At 38.2% G+C, this 24,249-nt stretch overlaps 1 protein-coding gene across 1 annotated transcript; it reads left to right on the top strand.

Annotated features, from left to right (window-relative positions):
• The first annotated feature begins 17,354 nt into the window (after positions 1–17,354).
• MUCL1 (mucin like 1) lies at positions 17,355–21,714 on the top strand. Its single transcript, XM_010365700.2, has 4 exons — positions 17,355–17,509; positions 17,970–18,011; positions 19,633–19,779; positions 21,521–21,714. Exons 1-4 carry the CDS (start codon positions 17,452–17,454, stop codon positions 21,568–21,570), a joined length of 297 nt encoding a protein of 98 aa, XP_010364002.1. The 5' UTR covers positions 17,355–17,451; the 3' UTR covers positions 21,571–21,714.
• Positions 21,715–24,249: the final 2,535 nt, after the last annotated feature.

Raw genomic sequence — 24,249 nt, 5'->3', positions numbered from 1 at the left:
TTGTTTTTTTGACTTTTTCATGATGGCCATTTTGGCTGGGGTGAGGTGGTGTCTCGTAGTTTTAATTTGCATTTCCCTGATGATTAGCAATGTTGAGCATTTTTTTTCATACATTTGTTGGCCATTTGTATATCTTCTTTTGAGAAATGTCTATTCATGTCATGCGTCCACTTTTTGATGGGAGATTATTATTATTATTTATTATTTTTTTCTGGCTGATTTGTTTGAGTTCCTTGTATATTCTGGATATGCCCTTTTTTGGATGTATAGTTTGAGAATAATTTCTCCCATTCTGTGGGTTGTCTGTTTGTGCTGATGAGTATTTCTTTTGCGTTAAGAAGCTTTTTAGTTTAATTAGGTCCCATTTTGTTGTTGTTGTTTTTGTTGCATTTGCTTTGGGGTGCTAAGTCATAGATCCAAAAGAGTTTTTCCTTTGTTTTCTTCTAGAATTTGTTATGGTTTCATGTCTTAGATTTAAGCTTTTAATCCATCTTGAGTTGATTTTTGTGTATTATAAGAGATAGAGATCCAGTTCCATTCTTCTACATGTGCCTATCCAGTTCTCTCAACACCACTTATTGAATGGGGAATCCTTTCCCCATTGCTTGTTATTGTCAGTTTTGGCAAAAATCAAATCGTTGTAGGTGTGAAGTTTTATTTCTGAGTTCTCTAACCTGTTCCATTGGTCTACATGTCTGTTTTTGTACCAGTATCATGCTGTTTTGCTTCCTATAGCTTTGTAGTATAATTTGAAGTTGGGTAATGTGATGCCTCCAGCTTTTTTCTTTTTGCTTAGGATTGCTTTGGCTATTTGGGCTCTTTTTTATTTCATATGAATTTTAAAATAGTATTTTCTAATTCTATGAAAAACAGTGTTGGTGTTTTGATAGAATTTGCATTGAATCTGTAGAATGCTTTGGGTAATATGATCATTTTCATGATATTGATTATTCCAATCCATGAGTGTGTGATATGCTTCCATTTGCTTGTGTTATCTATGATATCTTTCAGAAGTGTTTTGCAGTTCTCCTTGTAGAGATCTTTTATCTCCTTGGTTAAGTATATTCCTAGGTATTTTGTTTTTTTTTGCAGTTATTGTAAAAGGGATTGAGTTCTTGATTTTATCCTCAACTTAGTCATTGTATCTGTATAGCAGTGCTAATGATTTGTGTACACTGATTTTGCAACCTGAGACTTTATTTAATTCATTTATCAAATCTATGAGTCTTTTGGAAGAGCCTTTAGGACTTTCTAAGTATACAATCATATCATTGGCAAACAGAGATAGTTTGACTTCCTCTTTTCCAATGTGGATGTCCTTTATTTCTTTCTTTTGCCTGATTGCTTTGACTTGGACTTCCAGTACTTTGCCATACAGAAGTGGTGAAAGTGGGCATCCTTATCTTGTTCCAAGTCTTAGTGGGAATGCTTTCAACTTTTCCCCATTCAGTATGATGCTAACTGTGGATTTGTCATATATGGCTTTTATTATTTTGAAGTATGTCCTTCTATGCCTAGTTTGTTGAGGGTTTTTATCATAAAGGGGCAATGGATTTGATTGAATGCTTTTTCTGTGTCCATGACTTTTTTTGGTGTTTTTATGTTTTTACCATTGTTGCTTTAAAGCCTGTTTTATTTGACATAAGAATAGCTACTCCTGCTTGCTTTTGGTTTCCATTTGTGTGGAATATCGTTTTCCACCCCTTTACCTCAAGTCTATAAGAATCCTCATGGGCCGGACGTGGTGACTCATGCCTGTAATCCCAGCACTTTGGGAAGCTGAGGCGGGCAGATCACAAGGTCAGGAGATCGAGACCATCCTGACTAACATGGTGAAAACTCATCTCTACTGAAAAAAAAATACAAAAAATTAGCCGGGCATGGTGAGCCAAGATCACAGCACTGCAATCCATCCTAGGTGACAGAGTGAGACTCTGTCTCAAAAACAAAAACAAAAACAATCAATGTTTATATGTTAGGTGAATCTCTTGAAAACAGAAGATACTTGGTTTGTGATTTTTTAATACATTCTGCCAATTCATATCTTTTAAGTGGCGCGTTTAGACCATTTACATTCAGTTACGTTCATATAGGTATTTAACATTGAGACGTGAACTAGTAGTTTCAGTCATCATGTTGATTGTTACCTTGATACTTTGCTATCTTCATTGCATTATTGTTTTATAGACTCTGTGAGTTTTATGCTTTCAAGAGGTTCTATTCTTGTGCATATCCATCTTTTGTTTCAAGATTGGGAACTCCTTTTAGCATTTCTTGTAGGAATGGTCTGGTAGTGACAAACTCCCTCAGCATTTGCTTGTCTGAAAAAGACTATTTCTCTCCATTTATAAAACTTAGTTTTGCTTGATACAGAGTTCCTTGCTAACAGTTATATCATTTAAGGAGGCTAGAGAGAGGACCCTAATCCTTTCTGGTTTGTAAGGATTCTGCTGAGAAGTCTACTGCTAGTTTGATATGTTTTCCCTTATAGGTTATCTGATGCTTTTTTCTCACTGCTCTTAGAATATCTTCTTTCACATTGACTTCAGATGGCCTGATGACTGTATGTCTTGGTAATGTCTTTTTGTCATGAATCCCACAGGTGTTCTTTGTGCTTCTTATATTTGTATGTTTAAATCTTTAGCAAGGCCAGGGAAGCTTTCCTCAATTATTCTCTCAAGTAAGTTTTTGAAACTTTTTGCTTTTTCTTCTCCCTCAGGAGCACAAATGATTCTTAGGTTTGACTGTTTTACATAATCCCATATTTCTTGGAGCTTTTGTTCATTTCTTTATATTCTTTTTTCTTTATTTTTTCTGATTGAGTTACTTCAAAAGGCTTGTCTTTGAGTTTCAAAATTCTTTTTGGTCTAGTCTATTGTTAAAACTTTCCATTGCACTTTGTAATTCCCTAAATGTGTCTTTCATTTCCAGAAGTTCTGATTTGTTTTTCTTTAAGATATCTATTTCTTTAGAAAATTTTTCATTATTATCCTGAATTGTTTTTTAAATTTCTTTATGTTGAGTTTCACCTTTCTCTTGTATTTCCTTGAGTAGCTTCATAATCAACCTTTTGAATTCTTTATCTGGCATCTCAAAGATTTCATACTGGTTTGGATTCATTGCTGAAGAGGTAATGTGATCTTCTGGATGGGTTATAGAACCCTGTTTTGTCATATTGCCAGAATTATTTTTCTAGTTCCTTCTCCCTTGGGTAGGCTATTTCTCCTAATTATTTTAAAATTTATTTTTAATTTTAGTGTGCTTTCTTACATTTTTTTCTCCTTGAGGATGTGACCTTATCATTGCAGTTTATTATAACTTAATTTGGCTCTGGATGCTTTCAGAGATGAAGACTCTGTAGGAATTCCTTGGTTATAGAGAGTCTTTGTATAATGCTTACCCAGATACTGGTTGTAGTACAATATGCTTGGTGTGTGAGCGGGTGGGATTGGAATGGTGGGTGTGTCTTGAAGCTTATCTCATTCTCCAGTGGTATGCACTTATTTATTTATTAATTTTCTCCCCCAGTACTTTATTTACTAGATTGAACAGTTCAGGCTTCTGGCCAGTATAGGAGGTGTCCATGGGTATCAACTGGCTGTGACTAAAGCAGGTGGGTAAATGCAATATCCAATTGTGGACAGAGATCCCAGCCTTGACAGAGGCAGTTGGGGGAGGTCTCAGTGAAATGCACTGAGGTCTTTTCATGGAGGTAGGGAGGGAGCCACCTCATCCTCCTGTCAAGTCACAGGAAAATTATTTGCTTCCCAGTCACACTGCTGACTAGTGTTTCAGCTGTTTAGATCAGACAGGTACCTCTTTCCATCTTCAGGAATGCTGATGTTCCATGTAGAGAGGGATTGTGAATATTCATTGTGGAAGCCTGAACCTGGAGGACACTCCTTGTGTAGGGATGTAGTCACCCTGAAGTGTTCCAGAAAGGCTGTGTACAGGTGCACCCATGGACTGTGTCAGTTGACCTCTAGCCAGGAGGTGGCACTTGCAAAAGAGCACCAGCTGCGGTGGTAGCAGTGGGATTGGTGCTTTCCTTGTATTACCCAAGGGAGGTACTTGGTGCCTCAGGCAATGAGCGGGGTCATCAAGTTCCCACAAGTTTCTGTCCTTCGCAGTAAACCCCACCCAGCTCCCACGCATTTGGCAAAGCAGGCATGTTCCAGGGAGGAGCACAGCTGCCTCTGCCACACAAAAGAATCCACATGGGGAGTGGGGAGTGGGGAGTAAACATTATGCCAGCAGCCAGAGAACTGCCCTCCAATCCCCACTGGGGTCACTGCTTACACCCACATATGGATAACCAGAGTGTGGGACTTGCCTGACCCAGCCATAACCTGGCTTTTCCCCTCCACCTGCCCTGGTAACTTAATGCAAAGGACAGAAACTTGTGGGAACTTTATTACCCCGCTCATTGCCTGAGGCACCAGAATACCTCCCTTGGGTAATATAAGGAAAGCACCAATCCCACTGCTACCTTTTGCAAGCGCCACCTCCTGGCTAGAGGCCAACTGACACAGTCCATTACGGTGTCTGCAGGCAGAATAATACAGCATTCTGGAAGGAAACTTATTCGTATCATCAGCTATCACCATTGTCTGCATCACTCTGGCTAAGCAGGAGGTCCTGAGTCTGTCTACATGACCAGTTTATTATTACTGCAGCTGGTATTTGAGAAAGCCAACACACTAAGGCTGTTTATAACCAAGGAATTTCACAGTAAACCCCACCCAGCTCCCATGCATTTGGCAAAGCAGGCCTCATACCTGCAGTATTCCACTAGTAGCAGCTAGCAAGTTTCCAGGTAGTCTGTGCTCAGAACTCAAAACTGCCCCACACCATAAACCTTCCCCAGGGATGAAACTGTACAATTTGACCAGCATCTCCCCTTTTCTCTCACTCCTGTGTCCCTGGTATCCACCATTCTGCTCTCTGCCTCTATGAGTTCAATTATTTTTAAGCTTCCACATGTAAGTGAGATCATATAATATTTGCCTTTCTGTGCCTGGTTTATTTCACTAAGCATAATGTCCTCCAGGTTCATCCATGTTGCCATAAAATGGAAGAGTTTCCTTCTTTTTTTTACCCTAAATAATATATACGTGTGTGTGTGTGTATATATGTGTATATATGTGTGTGTGTATATATATAGTTATCTATACATATATATGTAGTTATCTGTCTGTATCAGAATTTCTTTATGCATTTATTAACTGACACTTAGATTGTTTTCATATCGTGGGTATTGTAGAATGATGCTGCAATCAACATACGAAGAGGCACAGATATCTCTATAAGACGCTGATTTCCTTTGGGTATATACATAGATGTATTGCTGGGTCATATGGTAGTTATATTTTTAAGTTTTTGAGAAACCTCCATACAGTTTTCCATAATGGCTGTACCAACTTACATTCCCACAAACAGTATACAAATGTTCCTTTTCCTCCACATCCTCACCAACCCTGCTATACTTTGTTTTTTTCAATAATAGCCATTCCACCACGTGGGAGGTGATATCACATTGTGGCTTTGATTTGCATTTTTTCTGATAATGAATGATGTTGAACAGCTTTTCATATCCTTGTTGGTTATGTGTCTGTGTTCTTTGGAAAAATGTCTATTCAGGTCCTTTGTCTACTTTTTAATTAGATTACTATTAGTATTTTTAGTTGTTGATTTTGAATATTAACCCTTTATCAGATATATGATTTACAAGTCCTTAGGTTTCATTTCATTTTGTCAACTGTTTCCCTTGCCATGCAGAAGCTTTTTGGTTTGATGTAGTCCCATTTATTTTTGCTTTTGCTGCCTGTACTTTTGGTATCATATCCAAAAAGTTGTCACCATAATCAACATCCAGCAGGCTTTCTCTTATGTTTTCTTCTTGGAGTTTTACAGTTACAGGCCTTAATAATTCTATACAAGTATTAGAACAATTTCTATAATTTTTCTTCAAGATTATCTTGGCTATATGTGACTTTGAATTTTAATATAGAAAAGAATCAACTAATTAGTTTCCAAAAACAAATTCCCTACAATTTATGTAATTGCCTTCAATCTATAAATTACTTTGGAGAGAACTACATCTTTATAATATTGAGTTTTCCTGTTCATTTGTATTTTATCCCTCCATTTATTTTGCTTAGTTCCTACAGAGATGCTTTGAACATCTGTATTTATTGCTATTTACTTGGTTACATTGCTGTTACTGTAAATTATATCATTAAAAATTCTAGTTGTTTGTCGCATATATATGTATAAATACAATTTAGTTTTGTATATTGACCTTGTAGATAGAAAGTGGCTATGGTCAATTTTATTTTTATGTTTAAAATTTATTTACTTTTAATTGACAAAAATTGTTTATGTTTATCATGTACAACATGTTTTGAAATTTATACTGGGGAATTGCTAAATCAAGTTAATTAGCATATGCATTACCTCATATACTTTTTTTTGTAATGAGAATCCTTAAAATGTACTCTCAGCACTTTTCAAGGATAATATTTGTCTTTCTGTGCCTGGTTTATTTCACTAAGCATAATGTCCTCCAGGTTCATCCATGTTGCCATAAATACATACATTGTTATAGTCACCATTTTATACAGTAGATCCTTGAACTTATTCTTCCTGTCTAACTGAAACTTTGTATCCTTTGACCAACATCTTATAGTTGATTTTAAATTCTCATTGTTTTTCTGTAGATTGTTTTAGAAGTTCGATGAACACAATTGCTTCATCTATAAGTAATTATCTTTTCATAATTTCTTTCTATTCATCTTTTCTTTTTTTCTACTTCCTGCCTGATTGCCCTGTTTGAATCTCTAGCACATTATCGATATACAGTCATGCACCATATAACACTGCTTTGGTCAGCAACAGGTTACATATAGGATGGTGGTCCCATAAGATTATAATACCTTGTTTTCACTGTATCTTTTATATGTTTAGCTACATTTAGATACACAAATATTCCCACTGTTTTACAATAACCTGCAGTATTCAATGTAGAAACATGCTGTATAGGTTTGCAGCCTAGGATCAATAGGCTATACTATATAGCTTAGGTGTGTACTAGGTTATAATATCTAGATTTGTGTAAGTACACTCTGACATGTTTGTGCAATGATGAAATCACCTAATCACCTAATAACATATTTCTCAGGATGTATTCCCATTCCCATCATTAAATGATGCAGGACTATAAATGGTATCCATTGTTGTCCCAGGAGAATGCTTGTGATACTTCAGTCATTAGTATGATGTTTGCTCTTAATTAGGATGATACTTTTCTATTTATATTTTTGTAAAAGCTTTAAAATAATGAATAGGTATTGAATTTTATCAAATGCTTTTCTGCATCAATTAAGATAATCCTATGATGTTTAAAAATTCTGTTAATTAGATCTTTGATAGACAGAATATTGAAAACCCAAAGACGGTCCACATTTTAATGCCCGAAATCTGCATTTATGTTAGATGGTATGGAAAGGTGTGATTAAGGTCATAGATGAAGTTAAAGTTGTTAATTAGCTGAACATATAATGAGCAAATTATCCTGGATTATTCAGGTAGGCATAGTGTAATTGCAAGGATCCTTTAAATGTGGAAGAGGGAGACAGGAAAGTCAGGGTCAGGGTCATAAAGAATGAGAAAAACTCAAACAGTCATTGCTGCCTCTGAGCTTAGAAAAGGCCCACAAGGCAAGTAATGTGAGCAGCCTCCAGAAACTGTAGAAGGAAAGAAAATAGATTCTTCTATGGAGCCTTCAGAAAGAATGCAACCTTTGATTTTGGCCCAGAGAGACCCATTTCAGACTTCTGGACTCCAGAACTGTAAGATAATACATTTGTGTTGTTTGAAGGCACTAAGTTGGTGGTAATTTGTTATGCAGAAATGGGAAAGTGATACACTGACATTCGTTGATTTTCAAATATTGATCCTATCTTGCATTCTTGAAATAAATTGAATTAGATAATATAGTCTTAACCTTTCTATTTATCACTGGATTTGGTAATTTATTGTTTATTAATTTTGCTTTTATGGTTATAGTAATGAATGTTTTGCAAATTATCTTTCTTATAATATATTTTTGAGGCTTTGGCATCAAGGATATACTGGTGTCATCAAATTATGTTGAAGTCTTCCATCATTTTTTCAACATTTGGGAAGAATTTTGATAAGATGAATGTTTTCTCCTTTTCAAATTTTAGGTAGAAAGTCTTGATGAAGCTACATGGGGCCTCAGATTTTTTTATTGGAGGATAATGTATTATGAATTTAATTTATTTAATAGATCTATGGCAATGCAAATTAAGGTTTCTGTTAGATAGATTTTTTTTGATGCCCCGAGAAGTTGTTGAGGAACAAAGCCCTTATGATTCCTAGAGGCTTCATGCTTAACAGGGATGACCCATGACACACATTTATAAAGTCCTAAGACAGCCTAAGGATCTAGCTGAAAGGTACTATGTGACACAGAATTTCTGAGATCTTAGCACAGCATCTTTTAGGTGACGTGCACCTAAAAGAGAAACTGATGACACTTTTGACATTTTGTCAGGAAATCTCCTTATCTAGATCTAGCAGTTCATTAGATATATTTTTATGTTTTACCTTTCTTTAGGCAAGAGTTTTGCCAATTTCTCCCAGCCTTTAATAACATCTTACTCAATTTCCTTAAAGCCCTCAACAACAAGCTTTAGTCTTGTCAGGTGTTGGACTATTTTCTCCTCATATCTTTTACATCTTCTTTCTTGCAATTTGTCCAAAGCCAAAGCTACATGTTTTATGTTTTTGTTATTACAGCATCCCAATTTTGGTGCCAAATATTATTTTGATCATTTATTTCTGCATAAAAAAGCCACTGCAAAATATCATGACACTATACAAAAACTGTTTTAATAGACTCACATACACTGTGGGTGAAGAATCTGGGTAAGGCACTGAAGGAATGTCTTATCTCTTCTTGACAATGTATAAGGCACACTTGGGACTATTTAAATGGCTGGAGGTAGAAATCATTTGGAGGATCCTTCAGACATATTTCTTGTACTTGGTCTCAGATGACATTAAGGTTGAGCTCAGCTGGGACTGTCGACCAGAATGCCTACACGTGGCCTTTCCTTGCAGCTTGAACTGCCTCAGTATGATGACCTCAAGGTACTTAACACAATGGAGATGGTTCATTTTCTTAGTCAGATACTTTCATTATGTATATTTTGTTACTGAGCAATGAGCTCTCTGCCCAACGCATATAGCAGTCAATACTATAGCACCAGCTTTTGAGAAAAGGAGGGCCTTTATAGTGAGTTGACTGGCAAGGAGACAGGCGGTAACACTCAAATTTGTCTCCCTGACCTGTGGTCTTGGGGCAGATTTTATAGGCAGAGAATAACAATGAGAGAGATAGGAAAGTGCAACAAGATGTGATCTGATTGGTTAACGCAAAGAGGTGACGATGGCTTCCTGTCTCTTAAGTCTGTTCTGCAACAAAACAAGGCACCCTTCACTTCATAATTTGGTCCCCATTCTCAAACCAAGTACTTAGATTCTGCTTGTGGTTGGCCTTTTTGTTCCAGCTGACTCTGGGGTTACCAGTAGGGTACACTTGGTTCATCTGAGCATGCTCAGGTTATGTGATCTGCAACTTGAGGGCCATTGCACTCAAAAACAACTCATCATTTGGTTACATTTTGTTACTGACAAAGTGAGCTGGACTGGACTGGTTCTGCTGTTATAATTTCTGTACTGCTAAATATTTAGTGTATGTTTTAGCCAAAATTTTCTTACATACCTACAGTACAGTTTTCAATTTTAGTACATTTAACATGGGTACAATGCGTACTTTCTCCTCTAAAAGTGTTTCTGATGTTATTTTTGATTCAGTGAATTTCCTTATAAAATTGTTTTTCTCCAGTACATAATCAGGTTCAAGATCATATACTGCATTTAACTGCCTTGTCTCTTTTGTTTCCTTTATTCTGCAAAAAAACTTGTAGCTTTTTTATGTTTTAAGACATTGACATTCAGGAATACATTTTTTAAAATAAACAAAATATTCCTCATTTGGAGTTTGTTGGATGATTTCTCACAATTTGAGTTAGGTTTTGCATTCCCATCCAGGCAAAAACTACCAAAATGATCCAAAAACTTGACTAAGTTTCTGAATAAATATTTCACAGTGTGCAAAGTAAACATCCAGCAAGTACAATGGTCGAAGACCGACAATGTAAGTGTTAGGGTAGATGGAGGTTAGCTAGAGGAATAGTCTCCCTTAAGCATATCAGAGTGTCAGGAAAGAGACTTGCAAGTGTTGTCAATGCCCAGAAGGGTAAAGTGATGATCAAAGACTGACAGGGTGAGTGCAATGGTAGAGAGAGGTAAGGGGAGAAAGAAGGAGGCTCTCCTAAGTCTTTCCAGGGTGGGGCTGACAATGTATTTGAAATGATATTTCCTCAAGGTGTTAGGGAGAAGATTCACAGACTGTAATTATTTTCAGATTTTCAGATAGGGAATTGTGGAAGCCTGCACATATTGCACAGTTTACAACATTTATTTGAATAAAATAAAGGCAATGTGTTAGCAAAGCTTGAGATGGGGTAAAAGATGATCTGACTGATAGGTAAACTGAGTATGAGAAAGACATTCGGAGAGACAGAGAGACATTTAGAGAGAAAGAGTAAGAGCTGCAAATTCAGAAAAAGGAAAAGAATGCAACAAATAATACAGGAGGAAGAAAGAGTGTGAAAGTTCTCAGAAAGAAGAGTGAAGTGATAATGATACAGGAGTGGGGTGGGGAAGTGCTGGGTAGAGAACAGCAGCATTCCTGGTGAGGGCTCTACCCTTGGGCCTGTCCCCGCAGACCTAAATGAGAACAGGCACTCCTGTTTTCACACCCAAATGTTGCATTTTCCAGGACTGCTCTGGCCCACCACATCCCCCATCTTGTGTTCATGTAAACACCAGACCTTAGCGGGCACAGACAAAAGCAACTGAATATTGAGAGGAGTAGAGGAACAGACCAACAGACACCAGCAGAGACCAGTACAGCAGCAGACCAGTGATGGTGGAACTGAGGCAGAGAAAGAAGGGATATCTGGATGCCCAGAGGAATCAGGCGGGGTTGGGGGGAGGTGGTCAGAGAAGAGTCTGGCCTCTTGGCGGCCTGACTCCAGGGGAAGACCACCTTCCCATTCCATCCTCCCTTTCGGCTCACCATCCATCTCACTGGGAGCCACCTTCACCACTCAATAAAACCTTGCACTTGTCCTTCGTGATCCAGTTTTTCAGGTACACTGGGCGAGAGCTTCGGATACAGAAAATGGTCACACTGGCCCTCTATGCTTGCCATAGGCAGAGGGTCCACTGAGCTGGTTAACACAAGCCATCTGCAGATGGCAAAGCTGAAAGAGCACATTGTAACACACACCCTCTTGGGCTTCAGGAGCCACAGACACCCACCCCTAGATGCTGCCATGGGACCAGATCCCAAAAGTGCTCCCCATGGCCTCTGCACTTGCCCGTCTGCATGCTCCTCTTAGGGGTTTGAGTATGGAGGCAACCTAAGGAGTGAGCCACATTCCTGTCGCATGTACTGCGAAGGGGATCAGGGAACTCTCCCATTTCAATAATAGATGGAAATATCACTCTTCTGATTGTTTCGCTTCATGGGAGAGTATTTTGTGGTTTGTTCTTGGGTTTCCAGCTTGGGACAGCCCTTCAACATTAGTGGGAGCAAGATAGGGCAATGATAGGAAATGGGTATAAAGGAGTGAGTGGGATGAGCCAAGACTGGGGAAAGAATGAGAAGTAGGAGAAAGACTGGAAGTTCTTTTACTTAACTACAAAGAGCCAGTGGTGGAGAGAATTTGTGTTTAGGAAAGATCTTTCCTGGTGTTAAAATAATGAATCAGGATACACAGAGCTCTGGAAAGAACTTCCCTTGACTTTCATCATAGGAAGTGCCTGTGAGGTCTATTAGGGTGACTGAAAATGACTATGCTCATTTGTGTAGGTAACTTGTACCTTCAGCTTTAGGTGTATGCTGTTTTTGCTGTGTAACTGTTTATTTCCAGATTTCTGGGACTATGAGATCTTTCAGATAACAAAACATTCCTGTACCTAAACAGTATTTGAGTTTTATTTAGCTAATTCTGTTTATAGTTTTCCTGCCTGCCTACCCTTTCACAGCCTGAGGTTCTACCTTCCAAGATATCATCCACATCCTGCTTAGTCCTTTTCCTAGACCTATGCTCCCTCCTCAATACTTCATGAAAAGCCATCCCTTTTCATTTTAAGCTTATCATACGAATTTGTCTTGCTTCTTTCAGCCTGTCTGACTTCCTTCCTTCTTTCTTTCCCTCTAGTTAACTCTCATGTATCAAGAACTAACCAAGTGCTTGGCACTCTTCTAAGTATTGTGAAACAGTGTTGAGCAAAGAACCTCTTTTCCCCTTCTGTCTCTTAGAGCTTATTTACTGAGAGGGAGGCAGAAAACTGACAAGCAAAGAAAGACTGGGCACGGTGGCTCATGCCTGTAATCCCAGCACTTTGGGAGGATGAGGTGGGTGGATCACCTGAGGTCAGGAGTTCAAGACCAGCCTGACCAACATGGTGAAACTCTGTCTCTACTAAAGATAGGAAATTAGCCAGTCATGGTGTTGTACGCCTGTAATCCCAGCTACTTGGGAGGCTAAGGCAGAAGAATTGCTTGAACCCGAGAGGCAGAAGTTGCAGTGAGCCAAGATCATGCCATTGCACTCCAACATGGGCAACAAGAGCGAAACTCCATCTCAACAAAACAAAACAACAAAACAAAACAAAACACAAAGAGCAAAGAAAGAAAGAGACAAGCAAATATCAGGCAATAATGGGTATTATGATAAGAATAGAATCAAATTATGTAATGATAACTTTGGGGATTACTTTAGTTTGGAAGGCATCGAAGGTTGCCTGAAGATGTATTTAATTTGAGATTGAATGGCAATAATGTATGACAGAAGTTACGGGTCATGCATTGAAGAAACATGCTGTGTCTATATATCATGCTTGGGGCACACATTCAGGTTTCTAATGCTAGACAGTCACTGCACAGCGCTGTGTATACCCCAGCTCCCTTGGCATGAGCACAGGACGACATATTACCCTTGGTCCTAACAGCAAATCCTATTTCATCTCCCATCATCCTAGGACTTCCCTTCACCTCAATTCTTTTTTTTTTTTTTTTTTAAATAAATGCAGTATCTGAACCCATTGTTAGTCTGTGTCTAGTTAATTCTTGTTTTGTTGAAACTCAGCCGTGTGTCCTTGATGATCCCAGGCCAGGGCTGCTGCAGGTTCTTCCAACTTCTCTGTGGCATATGGTGAGGAGTGAGGAGTCTGGTTTTGGACCAAGTTCCTGATGCTCCCTGAAGACCTTTTTTCAGGTTGGGGCTTCTGTGCTGCTTTCTCTGAGAGCCTGTCTCCCTTTGTGATATGCTCTAAATTAGAGTGTGCAGTAATGATTAGGGGCAGGTTTGTAATCCTTGAGTAAATCTGGGGATTAATAATAGATATGATTTTTGTATGGAGGAATATTAAGTCATCACAGTTATAAGATGACCCAGTTGTGTGTTTTTCAAATTGTTTAATGTAGAAATTATAATGAAAATGATAGTTCTACTTAATTTAAAAGCTCTAATCGTATATTGTGAATAAAATTAAAATAGATTGGAAAACTCTTTGATTTTTATAAAAGATAATACGTTAATATTTCTTATATACTCAGAATCCTTAAAGGGATAAACACAGGAAACGTAACAGATAAAAAGATTACAGTATGTAAATCGTGGAAGAGGAAATTCAAGTTGTCAGTAAGCCCGAACTTATTGCACTCAGGGAAATGCAAATTAACATAACAAATATTGCTTGTGGCATAACAGTCCGGCAAAATTCAACCGAAATAAACTTTACTACTTGCAGAAATGGTCATAAAAATATGCCCTGGTATTTGTTTTTGTTATTTTAATTTTTAGAACTGTTTGAGAAAGCTGTTGGCAATACATATCAAATTAAGTGTGTACATATATTGTGACTCAAAAACCTCTGAACATTTATCACATAGAGACTTTGTACATAAGGGTACTTTAAAAAGTATATCAATGGCTTCATGATTTAATAATCGCAAAAGAATACAAACGACTTGAATTCCTGTAAGCAGGTAATGCTAGAGTAAATTATGATATAACCAAGTTACTGAAAGGAAAGGTACAGATATATAGGGACTGAGTTAGAGTTCCAAGAAGTATGTTGAGTGCAAAAAGGAGAAAGAATGGTTTATAATTGAAGTCCATTTTGTACAGCACTTTAAAAGAATTTGTGTACAAACACAAATATATGGTCACTTGCATCTACCTATATTTGCCTATTATAATAGGAATATAGGGAAATTTATTTAACATTTGCTTTTTGATATTGATGATAGCAGTGTATAAAATATTAAGCATAAAGGAATAGGAATAAATAACTACGTGTAAGTTAATATATGCATAAAATTTTCATAAATATATAATCACCAAGTAAAAATGGCAGTTATCTCATTGTTTTGGTCCATCTAGAGACTTTTACTTTCTTGCGTATACTTACATATACTTACTATTTTAATTTTTATAAAAAATGCAAAAATAACCTTGTAATGGTAAAGAGCAGTAGGAAAAAGTTTTGGAGATATGTCATCTATTGAATTTCACTTTTAAAATTACATATCTACTAGTATATAGTGTATACATATATAGAGAGATAAGGTTTGGTTATACATACAATATATGATTTTATATAGAATATATTGCATAATATTTGACAGATGTTACAAAATGGAATGATTTGTAGATATTAGAAAGATCTCAGTTTAATTTTAATATAACATGCCCTATAATATATAATGCTGTTCATTTTAATGAACAAATTTGGTGTTAGATCTGAGTATATTTTATATACTCACATATGATAGTTTCTGCTTGAATTTTAGATCCCTCTTAAAGTGATACTATTAAAAACCTACAATTTGAAGCATTATAATATTATCAAAATCCAATAACTTCAGAAAAATAAAGCCTCAAAACTGTTGTAGGCCCCACAGGGCTCCCCTACACCCTGAGCCTTCATGTCCTCTGCACACTCAGGCCACCGGTTGCAGGTTGTCTGCTTCCCCAGTAACTGCAGACCAGTTTCAGCTTGGGCAAACCAGCACACTTCTCTGCCACCCAGAGGGCTGCTTCTCCAGTGAGTTCTGAATATCAGCTTCAGGGAGGAGGGCTCTTTCCATGGTTGTCTTTCCTTGGATATTCTCCCTCGACCCTAGGGTTTCACAGAACTTCCTTATAACTACTCATTTATCAAACTTTAGAAATTCTTTGTATCACACTTTTCCTGTTTAATCCACTGTGTGATTTTGATCTCTTGAGGGGACCCTAACTGATACATATGTTTAATCTTTTCTCTTTAGCAAGCCAGTCATTGCCTTAAGTCTGTCTGGTGGGTCTCTGCCTCTGTGGAGGGACACAGTGGGCTCTCAATAAGTAACCATCTCCTAGAAGACCCTTCAATTTGTGTCGGTTTTGTTGGGAGGCCTTACGAGGGTGACTGCAGGGCTTATTTTCTACAGGGTATAATCAGATAGTACCTGATTTTTAAGTCTTCCTTCCTTCTTTGTCTCTTTTAAATACTTCTCTCTTTCACTTTTCCTTCAGAATATGTGTTTTTTTCTTAGGTTTTTTTATGCTAACCTCTCACCATATTATGACAACTCTGTGCCTCATGGGAGATAATGAGTTTACCCAAGACAAGGGCATTGACTTGCCTTTCCGAGGTTGAAGACCACTCTCTCAGGAATTTCCTCTGCCTTTCTTCATTCATCTGATGAGGATCTCTTAGCATGTTTTGGGAAGTAGACTGGTTGCTCTTATCAGGCAGACTTTCCAATAAAAGAAGAAATAGATGTTCAATGCTGTTCCAGGTTACAGAGATCCTTCCAATGAGGGTATGACCCAAAAAGGCATACTTTTTATGAACAAGAAGAACTTTAAAGCAAGGGAAATCTTTAAAATGTAAGAATTCCCTATGATTCTGGGTATTCCAAGTGTTCATCACCCCTCTTTGAGGCCTCGGTTGGGTCCAGCACTTGGTTGTGCTGTAAATGTGGATTGTTTTCCTCCCTTGCTGTCTTTACTTAGCAGCTTGGATCCATTATGACAAAGGACCAGTAGATTGATGTAACTTGGTGCAGTGCTGGGCCCTACTCAACAACTGCAGAGAGGTCTGGATGATCATATTCGCCATGCACTCACCATTCCTTTCCTTCAGACTGACCATTTCCTTTCCGTTGCATTGTCCAAACATACCACGTTGTTGATTCCTCAGCTCCTTAAGACCCTGTTCAAATATCACCTATTCAGTAATGCCTTTTTTAGTCACCTTATATAAAATTGCTCCCCATTTTCCATCTCTAAACTGACTCTCCTTTCTTCTTCCTGCTTTCTTTTTTTTTTATTAGGCCTTATCACCTCACACATAATACATGGTATTTTCTCTTTCTTTACTTTTTTAGTGTATGAATCCCTGCAAAACCATGTATGAAATAAAATTCTTGTGTGCTTTGTTCACTGTTATTTTTCTAACATCTAGCATTGTGTCTGGCACACAATAATGCTCAATGAATGTTTTTTGAATGAAAAAATTGATTAAATGGATGCATGAATTAACAAATGTTAGTTTATTCTGTATACTTACTCCTTGATTTTGAATTTTTACACAATGGTTGCTAAATCCAGTAAGGTCATATTTGGTTCTTTAGATCATTCAGTGTTGGACTCACTCTGCACCAGCGTCAGATGACCTAATTACATGTCCAGGAGGGAGGCCATGACTTGAAGAATGCACAGGCTGAGTTACACAGGATGGTCTTTGGATCAGGCTGCTCTAGCCTGATCATTCCCCTTGGGGGAGACAGAGGGCTAAGCACTCTGTAAGTGTATGACTCCTAGAATCTATGAAAAGAGCACCCCAGATTTCAGGAAGGCTGGTTATGAGGCATCTCCAACCTGTCAGAGGAGCTGGTAATTATGGAGACACTATACCTTACATGTAAGAGGAAGCCTGGAAGAGAAGTTGCCTGGAGCATATTTAATATAAGAGACTCGATTTGAAACCTGTTTAGTCAGAACCAATGATTTGAATTTTATAACCTTTCCAAAGGGCCCCTGGCTGTGCTGTTGATTCTCCAGTGGTTTGTGTCCCAACGTTTCCTGGCATTACCTAACCTGGACTCTGGTTGACAGCTCCTGATTGGTGCCTTCTGCATATATATTGTCAGGATGTGGAATCCTGAAGTCAGCGCCTTGCCTTCTCTTAGGCTTTGAAGCATTTTTGTCTGTGCTCCCTGATCTTCAGGTCACCACTATGAAGTTCTTAGCAGTCCTCGTACTCTTGGGAGTTTCCACCTTTCTGGTCTCTGCCCGTAAGTAAAGATACTTATCTGAACATAAGTTTTGTGGGAATACACATAAAATATCTCCTCTAAAGATGTGGTTGCTTAGAATGTGCTTTTTTACCTCTTCTCTCCTAACTTGTTCTATTACCATTTTGACTGACCGTTCAAGATGGAGAGGACTATCCTTAGGCTCTTCTTAATTGAGTCCGATCTTAATTCAATAATACCTTGGAACCCAAGTTTATTGTTACTGTTAGTAAAATATGTTTAATAAATCAGAGATTTATTTCAGGAAAGGAAAAATGACCACATATTAGGTTTTTATTTGTTTTCTTATCTTATCTGTGCACTGGTTCTGCCTCAACTGGTACACCAAGGACTGAGGGTCTTCCATTGTAAAGTCTGAAATATTATCCATATTCTCTCTTACCTCCATCCTCCAAACTGGTATTCAGTTAACATCTTATTTTTCCTTCTTCTCTTTCAGAGAGTCCAACAACATCTGCTCCAGCTGACACGTATCCAGCTAGTAAGTCTGCACCTGAATGTCATCTCTTTCCCGCAATGACCATTTTTCACTTCCAGCCTCATGTCAAACAGCCAGTTTCCATGTGGACAGTCTCAGTTGTAAGGAATCCTAAGCAAAAGCCTGTGAAAGCTATATTCCTGATTTTAAAATTCACCACAAACATAGTGAATCTGCTTACTTCTTATACATTCTTAGAACATCTGAAATCTAGGCCATAGACTTATACAAATGTGGACTTATTATTCTTTGTTTTTCAGCAGAAGGCACAAGAGCATGAGGTCTGATGTTGTAGCCTGAGAATTTTTGAGAGATGCCTTTAATAAATGGAAGGACTGAATATATAGCCAGTGTCAAAAAGAGGCCAGTGGGTCTCAGAATGAAGGAAGATACTGTAATTTTGAAGTGATATAAAAATAAGTCCATTTGGATCACAAGCGAGGGTGGTGTGTGGGATGTGGAGTGCAGGGGTCAGGTAGAAGAAGAGGTCTAAGCTTTACTCTTTGAAATGGTGTATATTCCTTATTCCCAGGCTGATGTTTGTTTCCCTTCTCTAACCTGAAAATGAAAGCAGTGGACCAAAGTCTTTAGTCATTCTTGGCTTCTCCCAAAGTGTTCTTCACATTCTGTACTGTGTGTGTGTTGTGCCCATGCATAAGTTAAGGGGGTCTGTCTTTATCCTTCATATCTTGGTCACAAGGGCATTAGCTTTAGTCAGACTTCACATATATTTTTCCTGCCATGTGAAGCCCCATTTAAAAAATATTCTCTCTTAAATAAGGCCTGAGACAGCATGGATAGAGTGTGGGTTTGGAGGTGGAGCTACTTATTTGCTGAGGTTGGTTTAACTCACAAATGTGGGGTCTGACTCTTGATTCTTATCAATAGCTCTGGTGTAAGGTCTAGAGAGAGAGATAATTTTCATAACTCTTACCCAGTCCCTTTTTACACATAGTAATTGATGGGGCATTTTTATTACTATCAGAAGTGTACTAATTTCTCCTGTTATATCTAATGTGGCTCTCACAATTACTTCTCTAATAAACAGAGTCCAAGTTGTCACAAAGGGTGAGATAAATATGGCTCTTTTCATTCTAGAACCTGATAGAAGATATCTTACTGCACTCTAAGACAGGAGATATAACTCCAAGATGAGATACATCTTCTTAGTCTGCCTCCTCCTTCCCTCTAGAGTTCATCCCTTTACTCACACTCATTCATGCTGCATTGGAATGTATGCTGTCTTAGGTTATTCTGTGGGAAGGCATCAGAATGTCAGGCTACTAGAGATTTCCTTATTGCTTCTGAGCAGTAGTCCCTGTGAATAGGAACACTCATGGTCTTGCTCTTTTGTGCTCATACCTGGGACAAAGTACTTGCTTGTCTCTTTAATTGGTGTCACTGCCCTTGGAGGGAAATCCCAAATTCTTTCTGTCCCAGCAAAGACAGGACAGGGAAAGGTGAAGCATAAGGAAAGAGGGCAGGTAGGCTAAAGATAAGACAGAACTGATGACAGATTTGCAGAGATGAATTCAGGAGGAGGAATGTATGTTCACCCCTGCGTGGGATAAATTTTGTTCCAGAAGGAGTCAGTCTCACCTAGAGCTTTTCCTTCTAATTTCAGCTGGCCCTGATGGTGATGAAGCCCCTGAAGCTGAAACCACTGCTGCTGCAACCACTACAACCACCGCTGCTACAACCACTACAACCACTGCTGCTCCTACCACTGCAACCACCGCTGCTTCTACCACTGCTCGTAAAGGCATTCGAGGTAGCAAGACTCCTCCATCTGTGTGCTTCCTTTATGTGGCTCCTTGATTCCTTGGGTTCTCTATTCTCACAGAGACCCTATTTTTGAGGTCAGGGAGACCTCTTCTTTACATTGTTCTCTAATTCCTTGTAGTTTTCTAAGTCAAGTCAACAGACAAATACCAGAGGAGTCAAGAGGTTACCTGACTTCTAGGTTACCAATATTACCTGAACAGATCTTGAAATATTGGCATTTATTAAGGAAAACTCTTCCTTAGTAGAAACATCATTGGAAAGACCAAAATAAGTTTCTCCAGGAAGCTAGGTAACTGCTTATTTACCTATTTTTTAAATCAGGTAGGGTGTGTGTGTGTGTGTGTGTGTGTCTAAATCAGGCAATTTAAAAATCAGGTAATCTAGTAAAATCTTTGTTTCCTTTAGAGAATTTTCCCAAAATAGAAAATAACAAGGAGTGATTTTACAATCTTTCTTGAGGCAGATTATTTTGAGTGCTATTCAGGGTATTTCTAGGGTTTTGGACATTCATTGAGGATCAGTGTATATTCCTCCTATTCTGGGTTCACTTTTTCTTGAACTTTAACTTTCACGTAGTATTGATTACAACATTTGTTCAATCTGAACATATGCCAGGAACTGTGTCATAAAATTTACATATATATTATAATTTAAATATCACAGTCATTCTATGAAATAAACATTTTAAAGATGAGGAAATGGAAGCCTTGCAATGAGAAACTTTCCTTTGATTACACAGGCAGAAAGAAAAAGGAAATTGCATTCAAACAAATGGAGAGTTACAATGAGAAACTTTCCTTTGAGCACACGGGCAGAAAGAAAAAGGGTTCAAATTGCACGCATACAATCAAAGTCCCTAAGAAATCTTTAAATATTGCTTTATACTTTTTCATGTCTGGGTTAGTGCTTGGAACTCTGTCAATAATCTGTAGAGTAGACTATGAGTGAGAAAATGGCTTTTCTTTCTTATCAGAAGAAGGCTGGATCTCTGTGCCATATTATAGGAAAACTCATACATATTGACTTTCTTCTAGTTCTCTCTAAAGTTCCAACCTACCTGGGCTTCTGTCTAGGGCTATATTTCCAAAATCTTTTGTTGTGCCCCAGTCCTTTAATTCCCCAAAGAAGACCACCAGAGTCCAGAGTCAAAGCCAAACAGCAGGGATCTTTAATACAAGTTCAAACCTGGACTCCCGACCAAAAACTGTTCGAGAGCCCCCGGCTGGGTCTGAGACAGCGTTATATAGCCAGCAGAAAACAGGCACAGAGTCACAGGGGATTTTATGCAATACAGGTTTGGGATTGGCTGACATTTGAACAAGGCGATTTGGCCATTTATGATTGGTTCCCGCCTTCTGGGAGTTTCAGTTATTCTTTCAAACACTCATGACCTTTATCAGGGGACTCTCCAGGTGGTGTTTTTTCCAAAGTTGAGATATATGGAGGAATGTGTTTGTGTTTGTGCTGGGCTCAGGAAGTTGAGATATATGGAGGAATGTGTTTGTGTTGGGCCCAGGGCTGAGGAATGTGTGAGTGTGTTTGATCTCTTTCACTTTAAGGACAGGAATTGGTTGTTTATCTTCCCATAATTATAATCCCATGTTCCTTTCGAATCCCCTGAGTTTAGTTGACATTTGACACTTGTTAGTTCCCTCAGATTCTGAAGAATAAATCCACATTCTTCATCCTTTGTGGAAGCCTCTTGACAATATTTTTTTCTCTTGCAGATTTACCCAAATGGCTTCGGGATCTCCTGAATGGCAAAATTTTTCCCTGAGATGGAATCAGCTTGAGTCTTCTGCAATTGGTCACAACTATTCACGCTTCCTGTGATTTCATCCAACTACTTACCTTGCCTACTATATCTCCTTTATCTTAATCAGTTTATTTTCTTTCAAATAAAAAATAACTATGAGCAACATAAAAGTGGTATTTCTTAGGGACTATGGGGTTGTTGTCCAATGTTTAGACAATCCAAGTGACAGACACTTCAGATTTTACCTAATACTTCCTTGTGCTCCTACTAATAACTAGATTTCCTACTTGTTTCTTTTTTAAGTAAGACACTAGTTTTGTGCTTAATACTAAAGACTAGAGATTTCTCTAACATGGATAGACTAATCAATATTTACTAGATACAAATGTTCAGTTTGATTCCACCAAACTCTCCTATCAACTGACAGAATTTTTTTCTTATCTGTGATGACTTAGCACGTGTGGTAAGAAAGAGGAAAGGAACTCCTGACACCTGGGTACTGGTTTGACACAGCCAAGTTTCAGAGTTGTTAGAGGGTGACTGGATGCTCACAGTTAGGCAATGGTGTTTTCCTGTTGGACACAATCTCACAAGACACCAGCATCAGACAAGGCCATTCAGTGACTGATGAATTGAGAGTAAAAAGAAAAACCAATGCATATTTTTTTTTTTTAAGCACAGACAAAACCAGAGTTAGTGTGTAAACCTTAGAATACTAAACATTCCTCTCTCTCATTCAGTGATTGCTGCTTCACTATGAATTACAGGTTAAGCTTCACAGTAGTCTGCCCTCCTTTTAGATACTGTTTATCAAGAAACCTAATCTTAGCATTGTTCATATTTGCTGACAGCATCCAATCCAGAGGTTAGCCTCACTTCCCTGATCCCTCCCTCAAATCTCTTGACTGAAGCCCAAATCCTAAAATACAAAACACCCTGACAATAAGACACCTCTCTCAGTTCCCCATGGTGTGTGCTTTCTCCCATTCAAACAAGTAAGAAATCCAACTTTTTCAATCCAGATGTGCTCCTGGTGGTTATTGGCTAGAGGACTTTGACACCTGAATGCACAGTTGCACAATGTATTATATATGAATAAGACATGGTATATTGGTTTTTTTCACTGACTTGATTATGATCAGATTCATCACTGGAACCCTGGACATCTCACTTAGGACTCTAATTGTGTACCTTTGAAGGCTTTGTCTTCACTCCTGATTGATTGATCCATTGGTGGGATCCATTGGTGGGTCAGACTCTTGAAGCATTACTCTGAATGATGTTGATGATCAGCAAGGACAGGTTGTTATTAAGATTCTGTGTGTATTCTAGAAGCTGGGTTAGAGTTGCAGATGGAGGTTGCATTAGGATTCTGTGCTTTCTGTTTGTAAGAAGCTAGGTTAGAGTCCCAGGAAAGCAGAAATTATGTTAGAGGCTCAGGCTTCATTGTTTCAAATAACTGTGGGGCTGGAGGTCTTTCTTACTGCTTCTTTGTTTGGAGTAAGGATGATTCTTTTCCTGACTCCTGGCTCTGGCCCTGGCCATGGGCTGGAAAATTCTTCTTAGCTCATTTGTTTCAAGTGAGGATGCACTCCATGACTCCTGGGCTGAACACTTTTTTTTTTTCCTGGTTCTTTGTGAGGTCTCTTTGTTTTCTCTATTTGATCCTGTCTCTCTCATGGGAACTTTTTAGTTGACTAAAATCCCCCTCTTAAACTCCTGCAGACTTTATGCTTCCCTGAATCTGCCTACCTCCTTTCAGTCGGCATGATTTTGCCAAGGATAATTTAGAACTTCATTGACCTCTTTGGGAAACTTACTATCTCCCCAAACTGGCTCCTCTAAGACTTCTCCTTTTCCATCAGTTCCTCTCTTCCTTCTTCTTACCACCTTGAATCTTCCCTTCAGCACCTTTGAATCCTTTGGTATGTCTCCCTTTAAACCCTACCATTTCTACTCCTCTATTCACTTCTGCTAGACTTTTTCCTCCACGCTTCAATCCCTCAGCTCCTTGTAATCACTTGAACTCTAAACCTTCTGCTACCACTGGGGGCTCCTAAGGGACTCAGTTTCCCCCAATAGCAACTACCTGAGGCTTAACAGATAAAAGGCTAATTGGAAACATACTGGATATTTTATTATCCATTTAGATGGGTATTGAAGCTATCCAAACAGGTGCTTGATGTCTCCTTAGTCACTGGACTAGAATGTAGTCCCAGCTTCCATTAAATTGTCCGTCAGAGCAATGAAAGTCTTAAAGGTGTTTTCAACAAATAATGGTAAGAACTTTAGCCCTCATGTCGAATGGGCAAATTTACCATGTCCCATTTTTGCTAGAAACACAATTAGGTTAAACATGTAAAGTGGTATAAAGATGAGATTCAACTGTTTTATATAAAGCAGTGTTTTATATTATTGACTTATAACCAATCTTTAAAATGAAAGCTATAAAATATCAGTTTGCATCAGTGAGCAACTGATGTATGTTATGTATATGTGACATTTTTCTATTGCTGGATTACCAAATCAATTTACAAATTCTCTTAAAGAACTTGTATTCAAATTGGCTTAGAGATTGGTCAGTGCTTATATATATATTAAATAATCCCCAAACTCCCAGATATATAAGAACTAACCCAAATATCTTTCAAATTCAGGTGACTTAGGTGCATTTTTGGTAAATAAGATTATTTTAATATT

This window comes from Rhinopithecus roxellana, chromosome 10 (genome assembly GCF_007565055.1).
Source record: "Rhinopithecus roxellana isolate Shanxi Qingling chromosome 10, ASM756505v1, whole genome shotgun sequence".
NCBI lineage: Eukaryota > Metazoa > Chordata > Mammalia > Primates > Cercopithecidae > Rhinopithecus > Rhinopithecus roxellana.
This window is presented reverse-complemented; position numbering and strand designations above follow the sequence as displayed.

Bases quoted from the DNA above. Each gene is read 5' to 3' on its own strand.
- MUCL1 (XM_010365700.2), top strand. From the start codon at position 17,452: ATGAAGTTCTTAGCAGTCCTCGTACTCTTGGGAGTTTCCACCTTTCTG. The intron at 18,012-19,632 runs GTAAGTCTGCAC...TTCTAATTTCAG, and splicing joins AGCTGACACGTATCCAGCTA to CTGGCCCTGATGGTGATGAA. The intron at 19,780-21,520 runs GTAGCAAGACTC...TTTCTCTTGCAG, and splicing joins TGCTCGTAAAGGCATTCGAG to ATTTACCCAAATGGCTTCGG.